This window comes from Pocillopora damicornis, chromosome 3, assembly GCF_964200805.1.
Source record: "Pocillopora damicornis chromosome 3, jaPocDami1.2, whole genome shotgun sequence".
In the NCBI taxonomy this organism is placed as follows: Eukaryota; Metazoa; Cnidaria; class Anthozoa; order Scleractinia; family Pocilloporidae; genus Pocillopora; species Pocillopora damicornis.
Genome location: NC_142672.1, coordinates 21339515 through 21360221, shown reverse-complemented (window position 1 = coordinate 21360221; position 20707 = coordinate 21339515). Strand labels below are relative to the sequence as shown.

Sequence of the window (20707 nt, the reverse complement as noted above, 5' to 3'; positions counted from 1 at the left end):
ATTTCTTTAGCCGCGAGTCTTTTACTTTTGCAGTGAGGTTATTCTTCTATGCTGTGAGGACATTGTTATTTCTTTTGCCGTGAGGTTATTCTTTTATGCAGTGAGTCTTTTTCTTTTGCCGCGAGTCTTTTACTTTTGCCGTGAAGTTTTCTTTTGCCGTGAGGTTTTTTCGTTTGCCGTGAGATTTTTTTAGCCGTGAGTCTTTCACTTTTCCCGTGAGGGTATTCTTTTTGCCGTGAGGTTTTTTCGTTTGCCGTAAGGTTATTTCTTTAGCCGTGAGTCTTTCACTTTTCCCGTGAGGGTATTCTTTTTGCTGTGAGGTTTTTTCTTTTGTCCTGAGTCTTTTTCTTATTGCCGTGAGGTTTTTTCTTTTGCCGTGAATCTCTTTTTCTTTTGCCGCGAGGCCGTTAATTTGTTTCTTTTGCCGTGACAGTTGTGGGTCACTGTACTTAAGAAACTTAACCCCTTTTTTCATTTACCTTAAAATTAAAGGCAAGCAATAAATCGATAGGAAATAGGCACAATCACTGTAAAAAATCTCTCCCGATAAATAAAGTATAATAATTCTGAATGGATTTTTAACTTATGCTTTACTTTTCATTATATGACTATGGACTACATAAATCGCGCACGTGCACTACAACATTCACATCTAAAACAATCTAACCCCGGACCTCGCCTCTTCTCTGGTGTGTGCTAAATGGTATTAAACTAGTAATAATGAAAGTTCAGTAAAGAGCGTTCGATCTCTGGTAAAAGTTTTTTTTTATTGTACTGATTGTGCAGGGAAAAAAATCGTTGTTTTCAGTTCAAGGCGGCCAAGAAAACATTTACACACGAGATCGAGGCTTTTATGCCACATGGCCATCCAGCCAGCCAGTCCAAAATGGCGCCCAAAGCTCGAAATCGCATGGCATCACGATCGATCCCCTTGGGACTGGTCCATAAAACCCTCGAGAGTGATTTCCGTAAAAACGACACGATTAGTATGCGTTCTGTACGTTCTCCTTCGTCGAGCGCAACGATGTTTTGAAATTAGAGACACATCCTGCACGAAAATGCTCGTCCTTGTGTTGGAATTTCTATCACAAAGATGCGTCCTTGAAAACCTCTCAGTAGGAGGGATGTTTCCTAATCCAAATTTGGAATAGGAAAACTGAAGTCGAACGACGAAATAAAAAACGCGGACGAAGAAAATATCACACAAGGAAGAATAATATAGCATAGACAATTATATCAGTATCCTTGCCGGTCTCCACTTTTCGATCTTAAAGTATCTCCTTCCCATCAACAATGTTCAAGAGATCATTTGCAAGCGCTCACGGTGTTAAAGGTTCAAGTTAGTTCTATACAAGAAAAGAAGAGAGGATGTGGGGTGTTTTAATTAAAATGAATAAAGGGGGTAAGTTTCTAAAGAAACTGTGGTGCTGCGACGGTGGGAGAGTATAGCAGGTAATTTAGTGTTAACAACTGAGTTGAAAACGTTAGCCCTTCGTCAGAGCGATTGGAGGAATTGTGGGTTTTAGTGCAGCAAGTGGAGCTACGCTATTGGTGAGAGTATGTTGACGAGAAAACAAGAATAAATTAGTTGAATGAAAAGCGCTCGTTGATACCGTGCGAATTAAGAGTGCCGATTTGGAAGATAAATTTTTGTTCTAGTGTTTTGCGACTTTCCGAACTGCCTAGGTATAAGGAAAGGCCGCAAACTGTCATATGTTGTTTAGAATGATTAGGGAGATTAAAGTGTCTAGCGACTGGCTTGGATACGTTCTTGTCATTTCTTTCCACGTCGCGAAGGTGTTCTCGGAATTGGTCACCTAGTCGTATACCTGTTTCACCAATGTATAACTTATTGCAATAAGTGCAAGTTATGCAGTAAATGACGTTGGCGGAGGTACAATTAAAGTGTAAAGTGATCACTGAGTGATCATAATGGATCTCTTGGGTCCCGATATTTTCTCTACGTTATGAATGAAAGGACAAGTTTTGCATCGTGAGCAGGCACATTTGAAGGTTCTAGATTGGTAATTGGTTTGAAATGAACTTCCGACGAAAATGTTGCTTATGTTTTTGTCACGTTTGAATGAAATAAGTGGGAGTTGCGTAAAGACTGGTACTATCTTTTCGCAATCGCTCTTTTCCAATCGCTCTGACGAAGGGCTAACGCTCGAAACGTCAGCTTTTTTACTCTTTACGGTGGCCAAGTTTCGTTTTCAACTCAGTTGTTAACACTAAATTACCTGTTTTTATTCAAACCGAATAAAGTGATGTAGTAGAAATGTTTAACTGTTTCTCGATTAAGGAAACAATTTTTGCCCTCTCTGATGTTTTATTGGTGAACAGTCATTGTCAACCAGAGTCTATGCTGTATGCATACTACCACCTATAATTTGATCGCTGCTTGTGATCAATCCAAGAAACAGGGCCGATGTCATGGAATGGTGAATTCATTTCTTTGCCTCGTCAAATATGCGGATAACGAACTTGGAACGTTTCGACTTGGCTTGCAAGAAGTTAGAAGCTGGAGCATCTTATGTAGGAAGATTTACCGTGTCAATAAAGTAGTATAATAGACGATAACGGATCAGCTTGAATTATTTTTACTATTTCCATACAAAAACAACTAAAAAATGTTACTAGGCCTTCTAAGCCCTCTTTCAACGAGGTAATTATCCAGTTTCTAGCATCTAACAGTTAACTTGCACATTGTATGAATGTGTTGCACAAATGAAACATTTACACTGTGACCAAACTAATATTAAAATCAGTTTTCCCTAGAATTGCCATAAATCAGCATTCAACGTGGCGTTCGTTCAATCAGTGAACGCACTTAACTTTAAAACACTATAAATCCTAAATGTCTGCCGAGAAGAAACGCTTTTCAATCATTAAAATTTGAATTTGCGTCCTTCTAGCGATTTCGATCCATTTAGCGACGTTTACAAAAACACCACTGTTGTACACGAAGATGTCACACGTTCCTGAGAGTTCTTTCGATCACTGCGGTTTGTGTGTGAGCGATCTCCAAGCTTCATGCGAAAAAGTGTTCAGAGGAACGTTCATGAAATTATTTTCACACCCACGAGTCAGAGGTTGCACCTTCCCCTCCTTGTAATTTATACGTTTTCTTTTTACTCTTATCTACACGAGCGTATGCCGGTTCTTCTTGAGGCTGTCCACCCCCGTCAGGGTAAGCCGGCGGCTCAACCGGAGGTAAAACTTGAACACCCCCGCCTCTCTCGACATCCGACCGATGATCGATTTCCCTATAGCCACCCATGTCTTCCATCTCCAACTCGTTTCGTGTGTTGTTCGGTTCTCTTCGCCGCCGAGCATCGTCATCGGCTTCATAACCATCTTCGGAAAATCTTGGGGGTGCACTTCTTTGTTCGGGGTCATATTGAGGTTCGGGGATGGACGTTTCGTCGGATCGTATTGGTCGTGGTTCGTTCCTTCCGACAGCAGACGGCGCTCCTCTCTGCGGTCCCCGTGGCATTGTTACCTCGTCGTAAGGCCGCGGGGTAGTTGGAACATGACCGTATTCATCTCCAATTTCTTTAGTAAATTCCCAGCCTTCTTTTTTGAGAGAGCTTCGAAGAGCTGGTAAGTTCCAAAGAGTTATTAAAACCTGTGGTGCAACAATGAAAACGGCATTTCAACACATGACACAGATGCAAAATGAAATGTTGAAGTTACGTAGAACTAATAAGCGATTTAAAAAATCAGACGACGCCTGCTTTAAAACGTGCATGAGTCCAAATCTTGCTTTTTCTCATGCAATTATGATTCATTTTCACACAAAACGTTTTGCACTGAACTTCAATTCAAAGTCGACGGTTTTAAGATCTCGAAAACTAGGATGTCAGTCCATCAAAGGCTATTTCCCCAACCCCCTAAATATTTTGTCATCTATTCCTGTCAATTCTTTAGAACCCATTTTCAGTCTTCGGTGGAGAAGGGTGTAGTGGTTGGCATGTACCTTCTTTTTACAGTATTAATGCATCACGTACCAAACAGGCAATGAGACTAGACAAAGTTGTCGTAATTTTACAACCAGATCATTATAGAGACTTGGCTGTTACCCAGCCCCCCAATCAATGTGTGAGAACCTCCTCCCTGGCCTCTTCCGCCAGCTCAGCCGGTAAGAGGATCATTTTTTCTACATCAACTTCAAAGAAATATCTGTAAGCTGTTGGGAGAACTAGGGTCAAATCTTGAGAGTTGAAGAGTTAATTGCATGTTCTTTCGTACCTGATTTGCTGTTTTTACAATCCTCGGAGAGTAATGATCTCGCGACTTGGCGATCGCAATAATCTTCTGAAACCCTCCAACTTTATGAACATGTCTAAGATAAAGGGAAAAGAAAACAAAGAGACAATTAGAAAAAAAGAGAAAGACGAGGATTATCGGTCAAAGATGAAGCTGGTCATACTTGGAGAACAGTAGAACCAATGACCTTTACACTTATCTGAATGAATACAGTGATTTTTACTGGCTTACTTAGAAGCTTTCTAGACTGAATATCTAGTTAATGCCAAGAACAGTATGGAAGTGCATTGTATCGTGGATAAACCTAGTATTAATAGCATTACCTTCCATTTACTAGACTCTTATTCACGAATTGATGAATCGCGCACAGTATAGCACCAATTGTATTCTCTTCAGCTTTGACATTTAAAGAGGTGCGATGATCAGGAAGGCGATGAACCAGATCTTTAATTCCGTATTTAGCTGTGAACGAGAAGAGAAATAAAAGCATGAACAAATACAATCCCAACTGCAAAATCGAAAATACTTCGCTGCGTCTGGCATTAATTGACAGAGGTTTCCCAAACGGTTACTTCCGAATATGTCCCCCTGTCCTTGTTAACCTCGGTGATCACTTGCAATTAGTGCTTTCTCTAATAAAACGGCGCTAAACTTTACACGACAAAAAATGAGAAAAGGTCAAAATACACACCTAAAACATCCTTGTTCCTCGGGTCGATTGCTAGATTTCTCATCGCTGTTGAAACAGCTCTCACCACAGGGTCATGATTTATTCGTAGGAGTTCAACTAAAATGGGAAGACCCTTCTCCTTCCGTACTGCTGAGCGGACAATCATAGCCCACTGAAAAATCAATTTGTAGGAAACAAAAAACTACATTAAACTACAAATCTCCCTTTTTCTTCGTTCGCAAAAAATCCCAAAAGAAATTCTAAGTCACCCTTTATTTAGCAGATGAAGAAAACCACTTTTATCTCTTCGACCTCTAAGAGCGACTAACATCTGATTTCACCACATAACATCAATCCTGAATTTCACATTTAGGTCATGAGAATAGCGGAAATTATCACCAACTAAAGAAGCTCTTGATTATTAAACACATTCTCCTTACCAGAACATAAGGAAATGTATAAAGAACAGTATGGAGAATATGCATACTACTGTTATGGTGTGAAGGGTAAAAGGTAACGATGGAAAGTCTGTTTCTCGTTCCCCGGAGCTTCTCTTAGTTTCCGTCGCATAGAGAGATTTGGATTATTACCGCAACCCTCTTGATGGGACGATTGTTCATCACTGGTGACCACTTAGGATTCAAAAGCTTTCCCTGGCATTCATTTATAATCCTGACTGGAAAGATGCAGAGTGAGGGTAAAATGGTGTCTTGCCCATGAGTACAAACGATGATTATGCCAAAGCTCGCACCGGGATATCCCAATCAAATTACGGCGCATTAAATATAAGTGAGTGGCCCACCGTTTAAAGTGGAAGGAGAGTGTTTTACCCAAGCACACACAACACGGTGATTCCACCGCATCTTCACCCTTAACTTATCACTACATTTAAACTTGTAAGACATACCCTCCAGCCACATGCTGTAAGATTGTGAATAGCTCCAGCAGACGCTTCTAGTGTCTCAGGATTGGCCGCCTCCGCCATAATTAACAGGTACGACTTGACTATTTCTGGTTGCCATAGTAACTCCACACCCTCCACGGGATCTCTCCTTATCTGTGGCTCTTCAGGTTCTTTCAGCGCTCCTTTCTTTTTCTTCTTTGATCCCGTCCCGCATCCTGCCATACAACCCGGGTCATGTTTGCCTGATTCCTTGCCAGGTTGGATGGGTATTGGGGCGTCCTTGTATTTTTCTCTGTCCACCTCATTTTCCAGTCGGTAGGACAAGTTGCGCAGAATACAGACGGAATTTTCAACAGACTGTTAGACAAAAATTACACAAGTTATACTGACACGCTCGAAAACGAGGCTACGTCTCGGTGCGAAAACAGACACAACCTATTCTCAGTACCATATTGATTCGATTAAGAGCCCACCTTCTAGTTAGGAAACGTTAAAACCCACCACCCCACGAAAAAAAGAAAAAAAACCGAAGTGTACAAGAGGAGTATTGATTGTTACTTTCTTACTGTCTTATAATATCTACATCTTCACGTTTTGTTATTATTTATCGTTCTGTGGCAAAAAAGAGTTATTTCTCGCTAAAAATGGTGAATATTGAATAAGCGTTTAGCCTCGAATAGGCAGCCGCTTCGAATGAACGCCCAATCTCAAGGCCCAAAAATTTATGACGCACCCAATGCGCTAAATCGTATAAAAACGGTAGCTGACGATTTCTCGTTCTCTCATAAGAAATCGTGAAGGTAACGCACCAAGCCGGTATAGAGAAAGTGGATATTGATCGTTACCTTACCTTATTATCAATATCATTTTTGCCAAGTGGTGCCCTGATGATCCAGACAAAGGAATCCACGAGTCCATCACAGTCCCTCATCACGCGCCGCGCCTCAGGTCCAGCCGAAGACACGTTCCTCAGCACACCGCTGGCGTTACGGAACACTGTGGACCATTTTATGGACGGAAGTGGCATCGAATTGTTGGCGGCAGCTCTGCTCCAGCCAGAGTAGGGGATGATAATGATGGTTACCATGACAATGAGACAGATTTCTAAGATTCGAAGTTTCAGATCCTGTCAGGAATAAAGAAACAATAACATTGTGAACAGATTCAGTTATTTTCACACTTTACTCATTTCATGACAAAATTTATGAATAAATTGACCCGCAGTTAGCAGAAGCGGTTCAATCAACTGCCTGGGTTCAACTTAATTCATTATTAAATAAGTGAAAAAGCTACAGAAACTAAATAATATATAGATTTAGCCAAGCCTAAAAGCGGAGCTCGCATTTTTTTTTTCCCCGCACGTCTCGAGGGCACAACGCCTTGCCCCGGCCAGGACTAGAACCCGGGTCGTCCGACTCGGAGCCCAGTGCTCTGACCACTGGACCACTGGACAAAGCCGTGGCGTTGGCGTGCCCGCGGTACAGTTGACCACGCATGTTAAAAGTAGCACCTTGTACGGTCGTACGGTCGTACATCCAAATTTTTTCAGCTTGATGGGTTATTACTATTTTGTATAATTATGGGGCTACGCTCTGCGTGCTCCGCTACTAAAAATAAGGGAAATTCTGTAACGAACAACTGTACAGCGGAAGAGCGGTGGAAGACAAACGGTTTGATCAATTTGATTTAATTTTATAGTCTTTGGGTTTTAAAATAAATATTTTCAACAGCGAGATTGGAATCTTCATTTCCATCTCTCACCATTATCTCATCAAGCCGTCCACTCTGTTTTCGGCGTTCAGAGCATTTTCATGTTCTTAGAACACGACTCGACTTTGCGAATGCAAACAGAAACAAGTCGCGTTATCCTTGTGAACAAACTAACGCAATTCCAGATTTAAACCGTTTTTAAAAGTAGAGTTGAAAATTTCAGACACTCTGGCATTCAGGGTCAAGTCTTAAGCAAGCTAAACCTTCTCAATAACAGACTATATTCAAGAAAAAGGTAAAAGTTCTCACCTCGCAGGACGACAGATTCCACAAAACACCCAAAACTACTTCCTTAACCTGGGGACGAAAAAAAAGGAAGCGACATGAAAAACCATTAGTTTATTTGACTGAATATATCACTACTGCCAGAAACTGATAGAAAAGACGCGATCGAGCTGCATCACCCAAAATGTTTCATATGTATAGCTGACAGATACGAAGCTAAAAATGAAATTACAGCCTACGCAGTTAACTATTGCAATTTCAGATTAAACCTCACAAACCAAGTGGCCCTTTTACTACCGAGGATTACCAAACCCTCAGTTCAATAAAGCGACTGGTCGTAAGATAATACAGGATTAAAAGTTTCATCAAACTTCACCTTGATCTCTCTTAAAATAAAGCGTAAATCAGGGCTTACGTTTTGAGGGGTTTTACCTTATCATGAGACGGAACTGAAGGAAAACTGAATATAAGCAATAAAACTGTCTGCAATGCTACAAAACTAATCAAAAACTGTTGTCGTGCTTTGAGAAACGCGGCCCTGCAGGACTATAGATACTCAACTCGGAGAGGATGTAAGTGTGTTGCAGATTTGCCAACTGCACCCTTTTTCTAACCATTTACACTCTTGAGCGAGTAAATTGTCTTGCCCATGAACTCAGAACAATGACCTGGTCCGGCCTGGACTGGGACCCAAGCTTCTCGATCTCGGAGTAAAGTGCGCTCAACACCAGGCCACCTCGTCATAACTGTACTTTAGATTTCGTTTATTTCTCTTTTCCTTACCTCGTCTCTTCTTGTTCTTTTCAACAGACGTATCAAAGCCTCAATGCCATAACATTCGGCAATTGCCAACTGTTTGAGAAGAAAAGCGAGTTGATATTCATATCTCGGAAACGAATCCTAATGCACCCATCAATGATTAGCCCTAGGGTTTGGGGAATGGGGAAGGGGCAATCCCAAGATAAATTTAACATTTTCAGGTGTCCAAAAGTCAATTATTCCACCCACGAGTATCCATCATGTGTCAAAATGCCATCCTTGGTGACCAAAGATGCTGTTTCACGCGATCTTCCATGATGCCGACAAAGTAACATTCCCGACTCCGAGGCAGTGCGTCAATGTCAAAATCCTTACCCGAGGGGGATCCTCTCAGCCATTTTTCTGCGGGTAACCTGCCCCCCTTCCCCCCAATTCTGGGGCAATTATTTATAGATACATCACTTGTATAACAATGCAAAAAATAATTTCTCTTATGAGCAACTGAACACCTCACATGACTGTTCACGCCCCGGTTAAAGCTGGAAAACAAACGAGTGATATTTTCCAGGTGATATCTATTTACGTTTGATACGATGAAAGTCTAAAACTTGAATTCAATTCAACATAGGAACGTTGTGCTATTATCACAGAAGAAGACTGAACTTAACCTTCCTGTTGATAACTTCGTAAGAGAGAACGACTAAAGATCAACATACAAAGCAGTCAACGTTGTCGACAGTAAGTTGTTTGCAAACGTCATGAACCGCGATAACGAAACTATTTTAGATTAACAAACAATCTTACTGCTTCAAAGCGATATTGCCAAGTACAGATAAAGTCCGCAGAAAAAAAAAACCGAGCATATTAAGGCGTCAAATGAAAGCTATTGTTTTTCGAACACAGTTTACCTTATTCTCGTCCCTTGCTTTGCTGTACGACAAATTCCTCAAACACGCCGCAGCTGAGCGGTGCACCTCGTCTAAGTCGTGATCAAGTAAACGAACCAATATTGGAATTCCGCCGAGCTCTCTGTGGTTAAGATAACAGTTAACGTTCACAATAATACAGTTTCTGTTCATTCAAATTAAAAATTTGGAACGTGTTTCACATCTAACAACATTAAATTAGTAACCTCGAGTTCAGGTAATTTCTTAGCAAACCACTTTCGAGAGCAGCAACAAATGTTACCGTTTGGAGAGAGCGAAGTTGGATCGATTTTCACGAAGAACGAGATGACAGGGAGGGAAAAAAATAAAAACATACTAAGAAAAAAGGAAAGGAGGAAATAAAAATAACAAAATAGGGAGAGAGAAAGAGAGATTTATTCGTGTAAGCCAACTGGTTGGGTGTTGCGCACATACAAAAAACCCTCTTAAACCTGAACAAAAGGTTACGATTATTAGAGGTGCTATTCCATGTTGTAACATCCGTACCTTGCGCTTTCGCACAAAACATGGCGCGTTAAGTTGTTCAAGAGAGATTTATTCCACAAAGCATAAAACTTTAAACTTCTGCCGACCATGCGCTTGTGAGGGAAGCTGCCACTAATGTAGTCTGAGTATACACTCTCCTATACAACAGATAAAAAAGGGAATGTTTTTCCAGCTTACCGAACTTTTATCTTGACCTGTTCATCGCTGTACGAGAGATGCTGCAGATAATTAGCAGCATTCACGATAAGCGTGGCATCATCTGTCTGTAGGTATTCAATCAGATCCTGTAGATCAGGTTCGTGTGCATAGGTCTTTCTCTCTGAAAATGATGGAAAACATTTGCGTTAAATCTGTACATAGAGAAGTCACCTCCGTAACGAAAACACAGCCCTGTTTATTAGAGAAAACATTTCTTCAACCTAATTATTGAGGCTGAAATAGCAAAATCTTATGATAAAGATGTACCGAGGTCGCTCTAACAGACCGCTAAGATCCCTCTCACTCCTACACAAAAAAATTAAACTGATAGTATGGTCAGTAGTTCTTGCAAGGAAGCGTTGTATTTCAGATCATATCTAAATTTATCTGTTGTTTCCCGCTGGTCGAGGAACGAAAAAAGCGGAAAACATTGTTCTCACACACATCTATGAGTCTGGGTGCTTATGTGCATGAAGTCTAGTCACATCTTGTTGGGTGGTTCGGCTTCTCTGTTGTGGGAGAAAAAGGCATGGTGGGTTTCTAATAAAGATATCTAAGCTTTTTAGCACAGTTACCAGGGCAGCAGTCCAGAAGAGAACTACTAATTCAAATTCAGCCTGCAGAGTTCTAATAAACTTGTCTTCCTCCTTTCTAGAACAATTTGCGCACCCACCATTTCTCTCTCACCTGCATACAGATCCCTCTCGGTTTTACCATCGTCTTCATAATCCGCCAGCCAGCGGTTGCAAGGAAAGATCCAACACTCGTCGTGAATTATAATCACCACTTCCTCCAAATACCATCCAGTGCCCAGACCACGCCCATCGTGGCCGATCCGGATCTTCTCCAGCTGTACGATGGGAAAAGAGAACGAGAAGCAAAAGGCATGAGAAAACTTGTCACCAGGACCTTCTTCAATTGTGTGTCGAAAGTGAACTGGGACTTTATTGTTAAATTCCTCATACACCGTGATTGGTAGGAAAAAAATCGCTACAGCTCAACCAATCAGAGACAAACAGAAGATTCTGCTATAAAACGAGTGAGTGCGTTTGACTTCAAAGTTATGTTTTCATTCATACTTCCTATGAAAGGATTGACAATTAGCCAGAATTTGAAAATGAGGACTTGTAGAAGTACATATTTGCCTTTAGCAACGTGACCATTTTCGTTTTTGCATAAAAAAGGCTCAAGCTTCGAAAGGGCTGCAGACAAGTTTTGCAATTTCCACATTTTTCATAAATTCCTGAATCGTCTCCGATTTTGTGAAACCTGCAGACTTCCCATCAAAAACAACGAGAAACTGCAAGTTGATGCACCACAAGAAACATATTCAAACTTACATTGCCCACGTCTACAGTTTGCAAGTTGATCTTGGTGTTCATTCCACGTTGGAACTTATCTTTAGTGTCGCAAATTTGTTTCAGTTCAATGACCCCGGTGTCTCCTTTATCACCAAACACCTGCAGGTAGATGTTTGAGTCTGTGCCAGCGTTCTTCAAATTCCCTGTCTTTATTCTCACTTGGTAGTCAGAAACTGCGGATGAAATAGAAAATTGGAATCAACACAGTGTTCAATCAAATGTTAAATGTAATATAGGATTACGTTGCTTTTCGCTCCCAAATCTCAGTGACTGGTCCAAAAAACACGCAACATCTCCTTCACCAAACAGAAGCAAAACTTGAATTTGCTTGTTTTCACTCCGTTTCTCATTGGCTCTTTGCAGTTTTTTTTCTCAGTCAGGACGGCAACGCCAGTGAAGACTTCAATTAAAAAATTAATTTCTGCCGTTAATTAGAATTTCAAAAATGGCTGAATGTGTTCATCGTCTCATAAGGCGCCACACCTCAACTTCAGCATAACGTATAAAAGAAGCGCTGAGTTCCAAATGAAAATCAAAACAATTTGCCGTCGTGGTTTCGGTTTGCAGACGAAGCAATTTGTGGTGATTTCACGTTGTTGTTTTGCATGGGACGGCTAAGAAATGTACAAAATTTTCAAACGCACGTGCTGAGCTATTGTTCTGTTAATTAAATCTATTGTTTTTTCCATGTCCTCGTTGCCGTCGCCGTCGTGGTTTGCTTAAGGTCCCTACTCAGTCGAAGGGCACCCTAAACCTTTTACACCCCAACACCAGTAAATATATATTCTCCACACTTTTCTTAACACTTTTCCTGTGAAATTAATGAGGAGATTTTGTCAAACAATCAAAAGTTTCTCCTAACTAATTGATTGAGAGGTGAGGCTGTCGGCAGAAATTCGATGACAGTCACTCTTAGGTGTTAAAGGGTTAAGTAAAGTATGTGGTGAATTTTTAGACAAATCTGTGTGGAAGAGAATGGATAAAATTCGCATGTTATTAGCATTAAACCGCATTCGGACATACAAGTTTTCAGCAAAAATGCTCTTGTCGCAGGAAAACTATGCGCTGTAAGCTTAAGAAATAAGAACCTCTTAAAAACAGTTTTTAAGGAAAAAGTTGCTGGACTAGACTTTCTCTAGTTGGTCTGCTCCGTGAAAAGTTGATGAACTGAGCCCCGTTCCAACTTTCATATTCTATTACCGCGTTATGAACACGACTCATATTCTACTTTGCAGCCGTCGTTTTCTCAAGGTAGGAAAGCGTGCCACGTGACGTGAAGACTGACGAGATAACACAACATCTTACCTGGCTGTTTAGGATAAAGCTCTTTATCTGCATACCCCACGCTCTGCTCCTCTGCCACCCAGGCATGGCAAGGGAAGATCAAGTGTTCTCCCCTAACAGCACTGTTTAGAATCACCTCCTCCACGTACCAGTCTGATAAGGGACCACGGCCATCATGGCCAACACGAAGTTTCTCGATCTAAACAGTGAGTTGTACTCGCGGTTGGTAAGTAAACTTCACACACTAATAACTATTACATATTCAATTTTCCGTTGTTTCAAGCACAGCTAAATTGCCACTACTAATTCCTGTCAGTCGTAAAAAACACCAGCAGAGTAGTGGAGCTATCATTATTTATTGCCTAAAGGGGGTGGAGGGGGAGGGAGGGCGGACGATTTTGGGGTGGATCACATGGTTTTCATGAGGAACGGAACGGAGGAGGAGCAGTCGTCGCCAACAGAGCAATAAATAATGACCGGTACCTTCAAACGCTTCAAAAAAAGAAAAATAATCAACACTTTCCGATCTAACCATGTTGTTTACGTAAATAGTGCTGTTTTTGTTTTTCGGGGTTTTTTTAAAAATGTTTTTATGTTTTTTATTTCGTAGCATATACCTTGCCAACATCACCAGCTTCCAAAGTGAAATAATCAGTCTGTCCTCGTTCAAACAGGTTATCCATCGTTCCTGATTTCTTTAGCTCTACATGTCCCGTGTCTCCTTTATCACCATACACCTGTACCCAGACACTCGCATCTGTACCTGCGCTCTTCTCGTCGCCAGTCTTGATAGCCAAGTGGTAGAGGCCTGAAATAAAAATAAGTAAAATAACGTTAGACGCCTAGTGGTGCCTTGCAGGACCGTTGTTCATCTCGTTTTCGTGGCAAAAAGAACAACGGAATGTAATATTGTTAATCCTAAAAGACTGGACAATTCCGTATGTTCAAGTTCTTTTGCTACTCGTTGGTAGACGTAGACGCTCAGAGAATAAAATGCCACGCCCGTAAACACGACGACCGCACAGGACTTGGGCCCGAAACATTCTGCTTGAAGTTCAGAAAAATCACAATTTTTTCTTTTAAGTCATGAAGAAAGGAAGGTTTTTATTAGCCGACAAGCTGAAATTTATCATCTTCCTAACTCTAACTTACTATACAGTGTATCTCTGTATAGGACGCATTTGAAGTAACTGATCCTAGAATTGCGTAAGATGCTTGTCATATAGGAACATAATGGATGGTTTAGCTCGCCAGAAAGTTCTCTTTCACTCAGTTGGAAAAGAATCAAACCGCGAAATCCGAAGCTCTGACGTCTGATTCCTTACTTTTGACTCAGCTTTTACACATGTCCCATGTTGCTGACAAATGTTAAAAACATTTCTTAATCAATTTAGTCATACTTACAAGGCCTCGATGCAAAATCTCTGACAATTTTTCCATCTCCTTGACTTGGAGCTAACCAACAGTGCGAAGGGAACACGGTGTGGTCCCCACGTGATGGCACATCAACTGTAACCTCTTCCAAGTACCAACCAGCAGTGGGCATTTGGCTGTCGTGGCTCACGCTGATTTTTTCAATCTACAACAGAGAGAGAATGCACGTTAAGATAACGGCAAGATAAAAGAATTTCCAAGTTGGGTATTCGCTAAGCGCATCCAAGGAGATTCATCTCAGGATTAACAGCAAATAAATCTCTCCAGCGGCAGAAGGGGGAAATATGAAATAAGAGGTAGTTTTTCCTTACAATTTCAATATAATGACAAAGACACAGGAGACGAGAATAAAGAAAAAAATCAAAGATGGGATTATAAAGACACACCTAACACTTAACTCTCAGAACTAACACAATAAAAAATGTATGGCAGACAGTACTGAGAGCCATGAATGCCCGCTACCACTTGACTCTTGTATTAAAAGGGCCCCTCTCTTCCCCTGTTGGGAGTGAGACTCTGTGTGACAGCAATGTGCAAAACACTAGGAGAAGGACTAAGGTACAAAAAGCAGACAGATAGGTGTTGCCATTCAGCACATTGCACACAACTGACAGAGGAATGTCATGGAAAAATTTAAGAGGAAACATTCCGAACAAATCTTACTTTTCCAATGTCGATTGTCTCGACGGTGAATTTGTACGTTCTTCCCTTCTCAAAGCTTATTTTGGAGTTCCCAGCTTGACGCAGCTGTATCTGTTCTGTCATGCCTTTGTCGCCAAACAGTTGGATAAATACATTTCCTTCTGTTCCATCTCCAAGAACCTCACCCATTTTAAGACAAAGCTGGTAGGCGACGACTGCAACAAAACACAACAAAACTTTATGGTTTGGGTACTTTTCAGTCAGAAAGAACCCGCAATTCTTGCAAATACTTTTTGGGCGTTGTGGTCGGTCGAACACTTCAAGCCCCCTACTCAGCCAATCAAACGCAAACTCTAAACTTATCATGACTGGCCCACGTGCGTGTTCCCGCGCTTGGCTTAGTTTGCCTGTAATTCGAGAAAAAGGCGCGATCTAAGAACCAATTAGATCCAAAACTTAAGTTTTGTCCGTTGACACACATTGTTCAAAAACTTGAAGACTTTAAAATATAATCACCGATCAACTGTGCTTTCACCCATTTTTCTACTTTCCACTGAAGAGATCCAAAAAAGTGTTTTCAACTCAAAACAACGCAACGTTACTATACAAACGGCCGAAAAGTAGAGGATAAAATCCAATTCTTGTCGTTTGCCGTTCGCTTAACTGTGGCTCTCTATCTCTCTGCTGTCGCCACTTTTTACAACACTTGAACACGAAGGCGCCCTAAAAAAGCAAAGGTGCCACGGGTACCTCTGGATGATTTGTCAATAACGTTGTGGCATACAGAACTCCAAAACAGCTTGAGCTGCAGCCGATCCTAAGCAAGTGAAGAGCAGGCGGATTTCTCAAAAGCTCTCATAAGTTTCTTCCTTTCCATCACAATGGAAGAATTTGTTGAGATTTGTATCTTCTTTTGCCAATAGAAACCGTCTTCACTAATGGCGGTAAATTTGAAATTCGAAATGATTCGCTACGCCATCGCGTAATATTACCGCGGCCTAATTTGCCTTTAAGCTAAAACCAAGGGGCGGAGCGCGCCTCCGTGTTTAAGATCATATGGCAGAGGAAATCCTACTCCGTGAACCAAAGAAGCCACACTCAGCACGTTTTGATTATCATTTACTCACTTTTCCTGCTATCCATCGAGTCCGGGGGGACAGGCACCATCTCTGTTCTCTTTTCTTCGAAATGATACTCATCCGGAGGAGGCAACATTTCTTCCTCATAACGATATTCATTCATGGAGGGAGGGGTGGAGTAGGGCACAGGGGCTCCCCCCTGTTTACGCATCTCTTCGACAGTCAGCTCCTCATGTGTAATGCGCTGTTTTTGTTCCCGCGGCCCGGTAGGTGGGGCTCCTTGCACGGGCGGTGTTGTCATCTCTCTAGTAACCATTCTTTCTTCGATAATTTTTCTCTGGGGAGGTAGAGGGGCCGTTTCCTTTCTAGGAGTAGTGTACCTGAAATAAAAATGACAAACAAAAAAAATCAGCGGCAAAGAGTACATAGTAGACACTGTTTTAATTCAGTACATGGAAAAAGGCCCGAAAAAGACAAGCCTTCGACAGCATTTGCACTGGTTCTACCAACTAAGGCGTATTTCTATCCAGAGGGGTAAAATCAGACCAAAGGCCAAAATGAAACAAGGTAAATATTACCCAGAATGAATAATAACACAAGCGCGTACAAAAGCGAACGATTAAGTCGCCATTTGATGGCGAGAATTTCTAGCACAATCACTGAGCGAGGTATAGAGCAAACCCAACGCAATCTCAGTTTACTTCCAACATTCAGTGAAACACTGCACTGACCTTCGAATCCAAAAATTAAGAATGGGCTGGTTACGCTAGATTCTTTCTCTCACCTGTACTCCTCTTCGATCACTGTCCTTTTTGTAGGGGTGGTGGAATAACGCACCTCCTCCATGACTGTTTTCTGTGGGGGTGGTACTGTAGTGTATCTGAGTTCATCCGTGATAACCTTCTTTGTAGGTGAACCGTACCGTGGGTCGTCCATGAGCGGTTTCTTGGCCACAGGGGGAGGTAGTTTGTAATTCTCACTTGTTGTGGTTCTTTCAATGGTTGTAGTGATGGTTGTCTTGCTGGGCGAGGCTGTGCCAGATGGAATAGAAACTCCTACAGAGGTAAGAGAATTGAACATTTGATCAAGACGTCTGATCGGCCGAGTGACGGTGGTTCTGAGAAGGAATATTCTTGTCAGTAATGACTGACATTTCGGCAACCCAAGAGGAAGTCATCTTTATAGTCGAGTAAGGCGTTATAAGACTAAGCTATTCAGTGCATGACACAAGTGCAATCGGAAAAAAGATTCCCAGTGCCCCCAATAGGGGCCGAACCTACGACCTTCTAATTAATCCTTCGGATGCTTTATCACTGAGCTATAGGAGACTCGTGGCAGGCTTGGCTGTTTAACTACGTCCATGGTGACAAACTTCCTATATAATGCTAGGTGAGGAACCTAAATATGTGATGCGTTTGCGCAATATAAAGTAGTAAAGTAATAAAGTAAGGTGTTGTTTGTCAGTCAAATCTAACATGCGTGACGCATGGATCCTCACAAGTAAACTCGAACCCATGTCTTTCAAATAACGGTCGAACGAGAAAACCATCTGAGCTATGAAGTCACTTGCTGGATGTGAAGAAGGGTGGGAATTTTAATGGTTCTTGCATGCCCGTGAAGAAAGGTTGGCGACAAATTTACATGATATTCCCAATATTTTGATCGCTGGCTGATGAGTTACATTTTAGAATTAAAAAAAAAAATTCCATGCAATAAAATCACGCCTTTCGTAAAGCGTAGTTTTGTTATTATTGTTGAAGACCACTCCCTCACTCGCTAATCCGCGCGTGAGTCAAAGAAAACGGCAAAGAAAATAAGCCAGCTTCTGGTGAACTCTGAAAAGGGAGGCACGCCGTGTACCTACGGTGAAACAACTACAAAACTGAGACCGATAGAAATGTTACACGACCTGGAACTAAATCTCTCTCTATTTTGCCATCATCTTCGTTCTTAGCGAGCCATCGATGACATGGGAAGATGAAATGCTCAGTATGGGCTGGGACATCCACGGCAACCTCTTCCAGAAACCAGCCAGGAGCAGTGCCATTGTTGTCATGTCCTATACGCAGCTTTTGAACCTGTTATAAACACAAACAACATGAAAGGCATCAGTACTAGACGCGCTATTTCCTTTCAGCTCCTCATAAAGTAAGGGGGTCTCTATTTGCTACTGTCTTCTGTGACGTTTATGAGCTGATTTTTGCTTGTTTTAAAGATCTTCTTCAATTGGCCTTCCCGCGGTTCAAATTATTATCCTTTGTTTCAGATTAAAATGGCATAAACAGCAAGGAAAATAAACAACGTTGGGGAGAATTAAGAAAAACCATCCACGATTCGATATGTTTTGGATAGAACATCACATTCTCAGAACAAGCCAACAAATATGAGAAGAGGTTTATCCTTTTACTCCGAAAATCTTAACAATATTCTCGACTCTTGTGTACATTTCTTTTTATTCCAATTCAAAGAAATTGGATGTTCAATCAACCAATAAACCCGTGCTTTAAAATTGCCTGTCTTCTCCTAACCTGTCTGCTTGAAAGTGTATTGAGACTATAGGGAGAAATCACTTAAAGATCGCTTAAAGGAGTTAAAGCATGAAGGACTAAATATGAACTGCACCTTTCCCACATCCACAGTCTCCACTATGAACTTGTCTACTCGTCCTTTCTCAAATCGTTTTTCTGCTTTTCCTCCTTGGCGCAGCTGAATCTTCTCTGTTTCCCCTTCATCACCAATTAGTTGGAAATACACGTTGGCATCCGTACCAGCCATCGCCATCTCCCCTGTTTTTACTGCTAAGTGATACGACGTATCTATAGAAAGATCATCACAGATTAAGTGAACTGATGCATAAGCTACGGCCTTCATCTCGATTTCTTAAAAATCCCATTCACACCAAAGCTTAAACATGTATTAAAGTTGTTTTGTCAAACACAGTTTATTTTTTTTCTACGTAGAAACAACTTAGGCTTATATCTTTTGACTTAAAATGTAGCACATTGAAAATGCAAGTTAGCAAGTACTTGAATCCTATGGAAAATTAAGTTTTTCAGTTCTCTGTTTATGATTTTCATTCAGAAGAAACCAGTTTAACAAAACGTATTTTGCTGATGTGAATAGGGTAATAGATGTGGATTTTATGTTATAACATCCTGCTCCTAGATTTATCAGAACGTTCGCAAAACGATCCCTTGAACTGCGACATGGAAATTGCCCACAAGAAATGCCCATTCACAAGAGTTTAATCAGAGCACATTTCGCCCTCATGAAAAACAGTTACTGCATCTTCTGATCGTGCTGACAACCTCGCAAGGATTGCTCCTCTGCTCATAAAAGGATGTTTATCTTAGCATAACTTACTCGGCCGTGGAGGTCTGGGCTGACCAGGAAGTATATCTCTTTCTAAATTCCTGTCTCCTTTCCCCTCTGACAGCCAGCAGTAACAAGGGAAGAGGGCCCGGTCAGCTTCTGCAGGCGCTACTTCCACCTCCTCCACAAATATACCCTTCCCTTCTCCTTTGCTGTCATGACCAATACGCAGCTTCTCGATCTGAAAGATGATAGAATTATATTTAACTCCCAAGAGTGATTCAATGCAACTTCTCCTTATGATGTTCACAGATTTTCCAGTAAACATGTAATGAGAACACTTAAACTCATCAGGTGGAGATTTTTATCCTGATCTAACACCAAATTCTCGTAACTCATTTACAAGAAAATGCGTGGCTTCAACAGGGGAGAATTGACAATAAAATTTAAGGAGTGGAAGGGTTAGGCTCCCAGGTTTTTTACGAATCAGGGCGCTCGAAGTTTAACAGTTATTTCATAAATGTCAATATGAGAATTATTTTTTGAAATTTTGGCAGTTTGTGAAGATTATAGCGAGAAGAGATAATTTCTTACGTTCCCAAGGCCCTTGAGGAAAAATCTTAATTTCCCCAGGATTTTTCCAGGTTTATCTGGAACCCTGAATTCAATGACACAGTTTACACAATCGGCAAACGAGCCTTTATGACTGACATTCCCAACACGTCACTAAAACAACCCACCTTTCCAATATTTACGGTCTCCACAGTAAACTTATACATTCTGCCTTTTTCGAATTTGTTGAGAGATGAACCAACAGGCCGCAGCATTATCTTGCTTGTTTCCCCCTTCTCACCAAACAATTGGACATAAAGGTTGGTGTCGGGGCTAAGAACGTCACCAAGTTTGACTGACATTGTGTACGACGTGTCTAAAACATTCAGTTACCCAAAATATGAGCACACATTGAATAACATCATGAAATACATGTATGGCAACCTTAAAAACTTCCACAAGTGATAACAAAGTAACTTCTCCCTACAGCATCCATACACTTATCAGGTTGAATTTGTAGTCTTGATGGAACACCAAATTCTCATAGCTAATGTACAAGGAAATGTGTGGCAGCCAGAGAGGAGAATTTACAATCAGATCTTAGGAGTTAAAGGGTTAAGAAAACTGTCTACAAAGGAAATAAATATACCATAAAAAAGGCCTGAACTAATATTTCTAAAGGTAGTTTTAGCTTCAAACAATGAATTTTAGCTTAGTTGAGACATTTTAGAAGAGGGAGGGGTGGGAGAGGGAGTGTGGGCACTGTGCCTCTTCCTGCAATTCTTTTCTGTCAAAAAGAATGAGTCAGATTAGCT

The 20707-nt window shown here is 41.2% G+C and overlaps 1 protein-coding gene across 4 annotated transcripts in view; it reads right to left on the bottom strand.

Annotated features, from left to right (window-relative positions):
• Nucleotides 1-2591: 2591 nt before the first annotated feature.
• The window catches only part of LOC113672774 (uncharacterized), a 35676-nt gene continuing 17560 nt past the window's right edge, over nt 2592-20707 (bottom strand). For all 4 annotated transcript variants that reach the window (XM_027189123.2, XM_089200824.1, XM_027189122.2 and 1 more), the window contains 22 exons: nt 20081-20268; nt 19392-19581; nt 18651-18844; nt 17938-18106; nt 16813-17083; nt 16077-16408; nt 14971-15164; nt 14278-14452; nt 13491-13681; nt 12895-13072; nt 11569-11762; nt 10916-11078; nt 10208-10349; nt 9506-9626; nt 8622-8690; nt 7863-7910; nt 6694-6969; nt 5847-6200; nt 4961-5111; nt 4593-4731; nt 4252-4345; nt 2592-3628 (listed from right to left, as the gene is read on the bottom strand). In XM_027189123.2, the coding sequence (XP_027044924.2) occupies nt 3074-3628; nt 4252-4345; nt 4593-4731; nt 4961-5111; nt 5847-6200; nt 6694-6969; nt 7863-7910; nt 8622-8690; nt 9506-9626; nt 10208-10349; nt 10916-11078; nt 11569-11762; nt 12895-13072; nt 13491-13681; nt 14278-14452; nt 14971-15164; nt 16077-16408; nt 16813-17083; nt 17938-18106; nt 18651-18844; nt 19392-19581; nt 20081-20268 (4388 nt within the window). In that variant the 3' untranslated portion in view covers nt 2592-3073. The remainder of the gene's footprint in view (nt 3629-4251; nt 4346-4592; nt 4732-4960; nt 5112-5846; nt 6201-6693; nt 6970-7862; nt 7911-8621; nt 8691-9505; nt 9627-10207; nt 10350-10915; nt 11079-11568; nt 11763-12894; nt 13073-13490; nt 13682-14277; nt 14453-14970; nt 15165-16076; nt 16409-16812; nt 17084-17937; nt 18107-18650; nt 18845-19391; nt 19582-20080; nt 20269-20707) is intronic.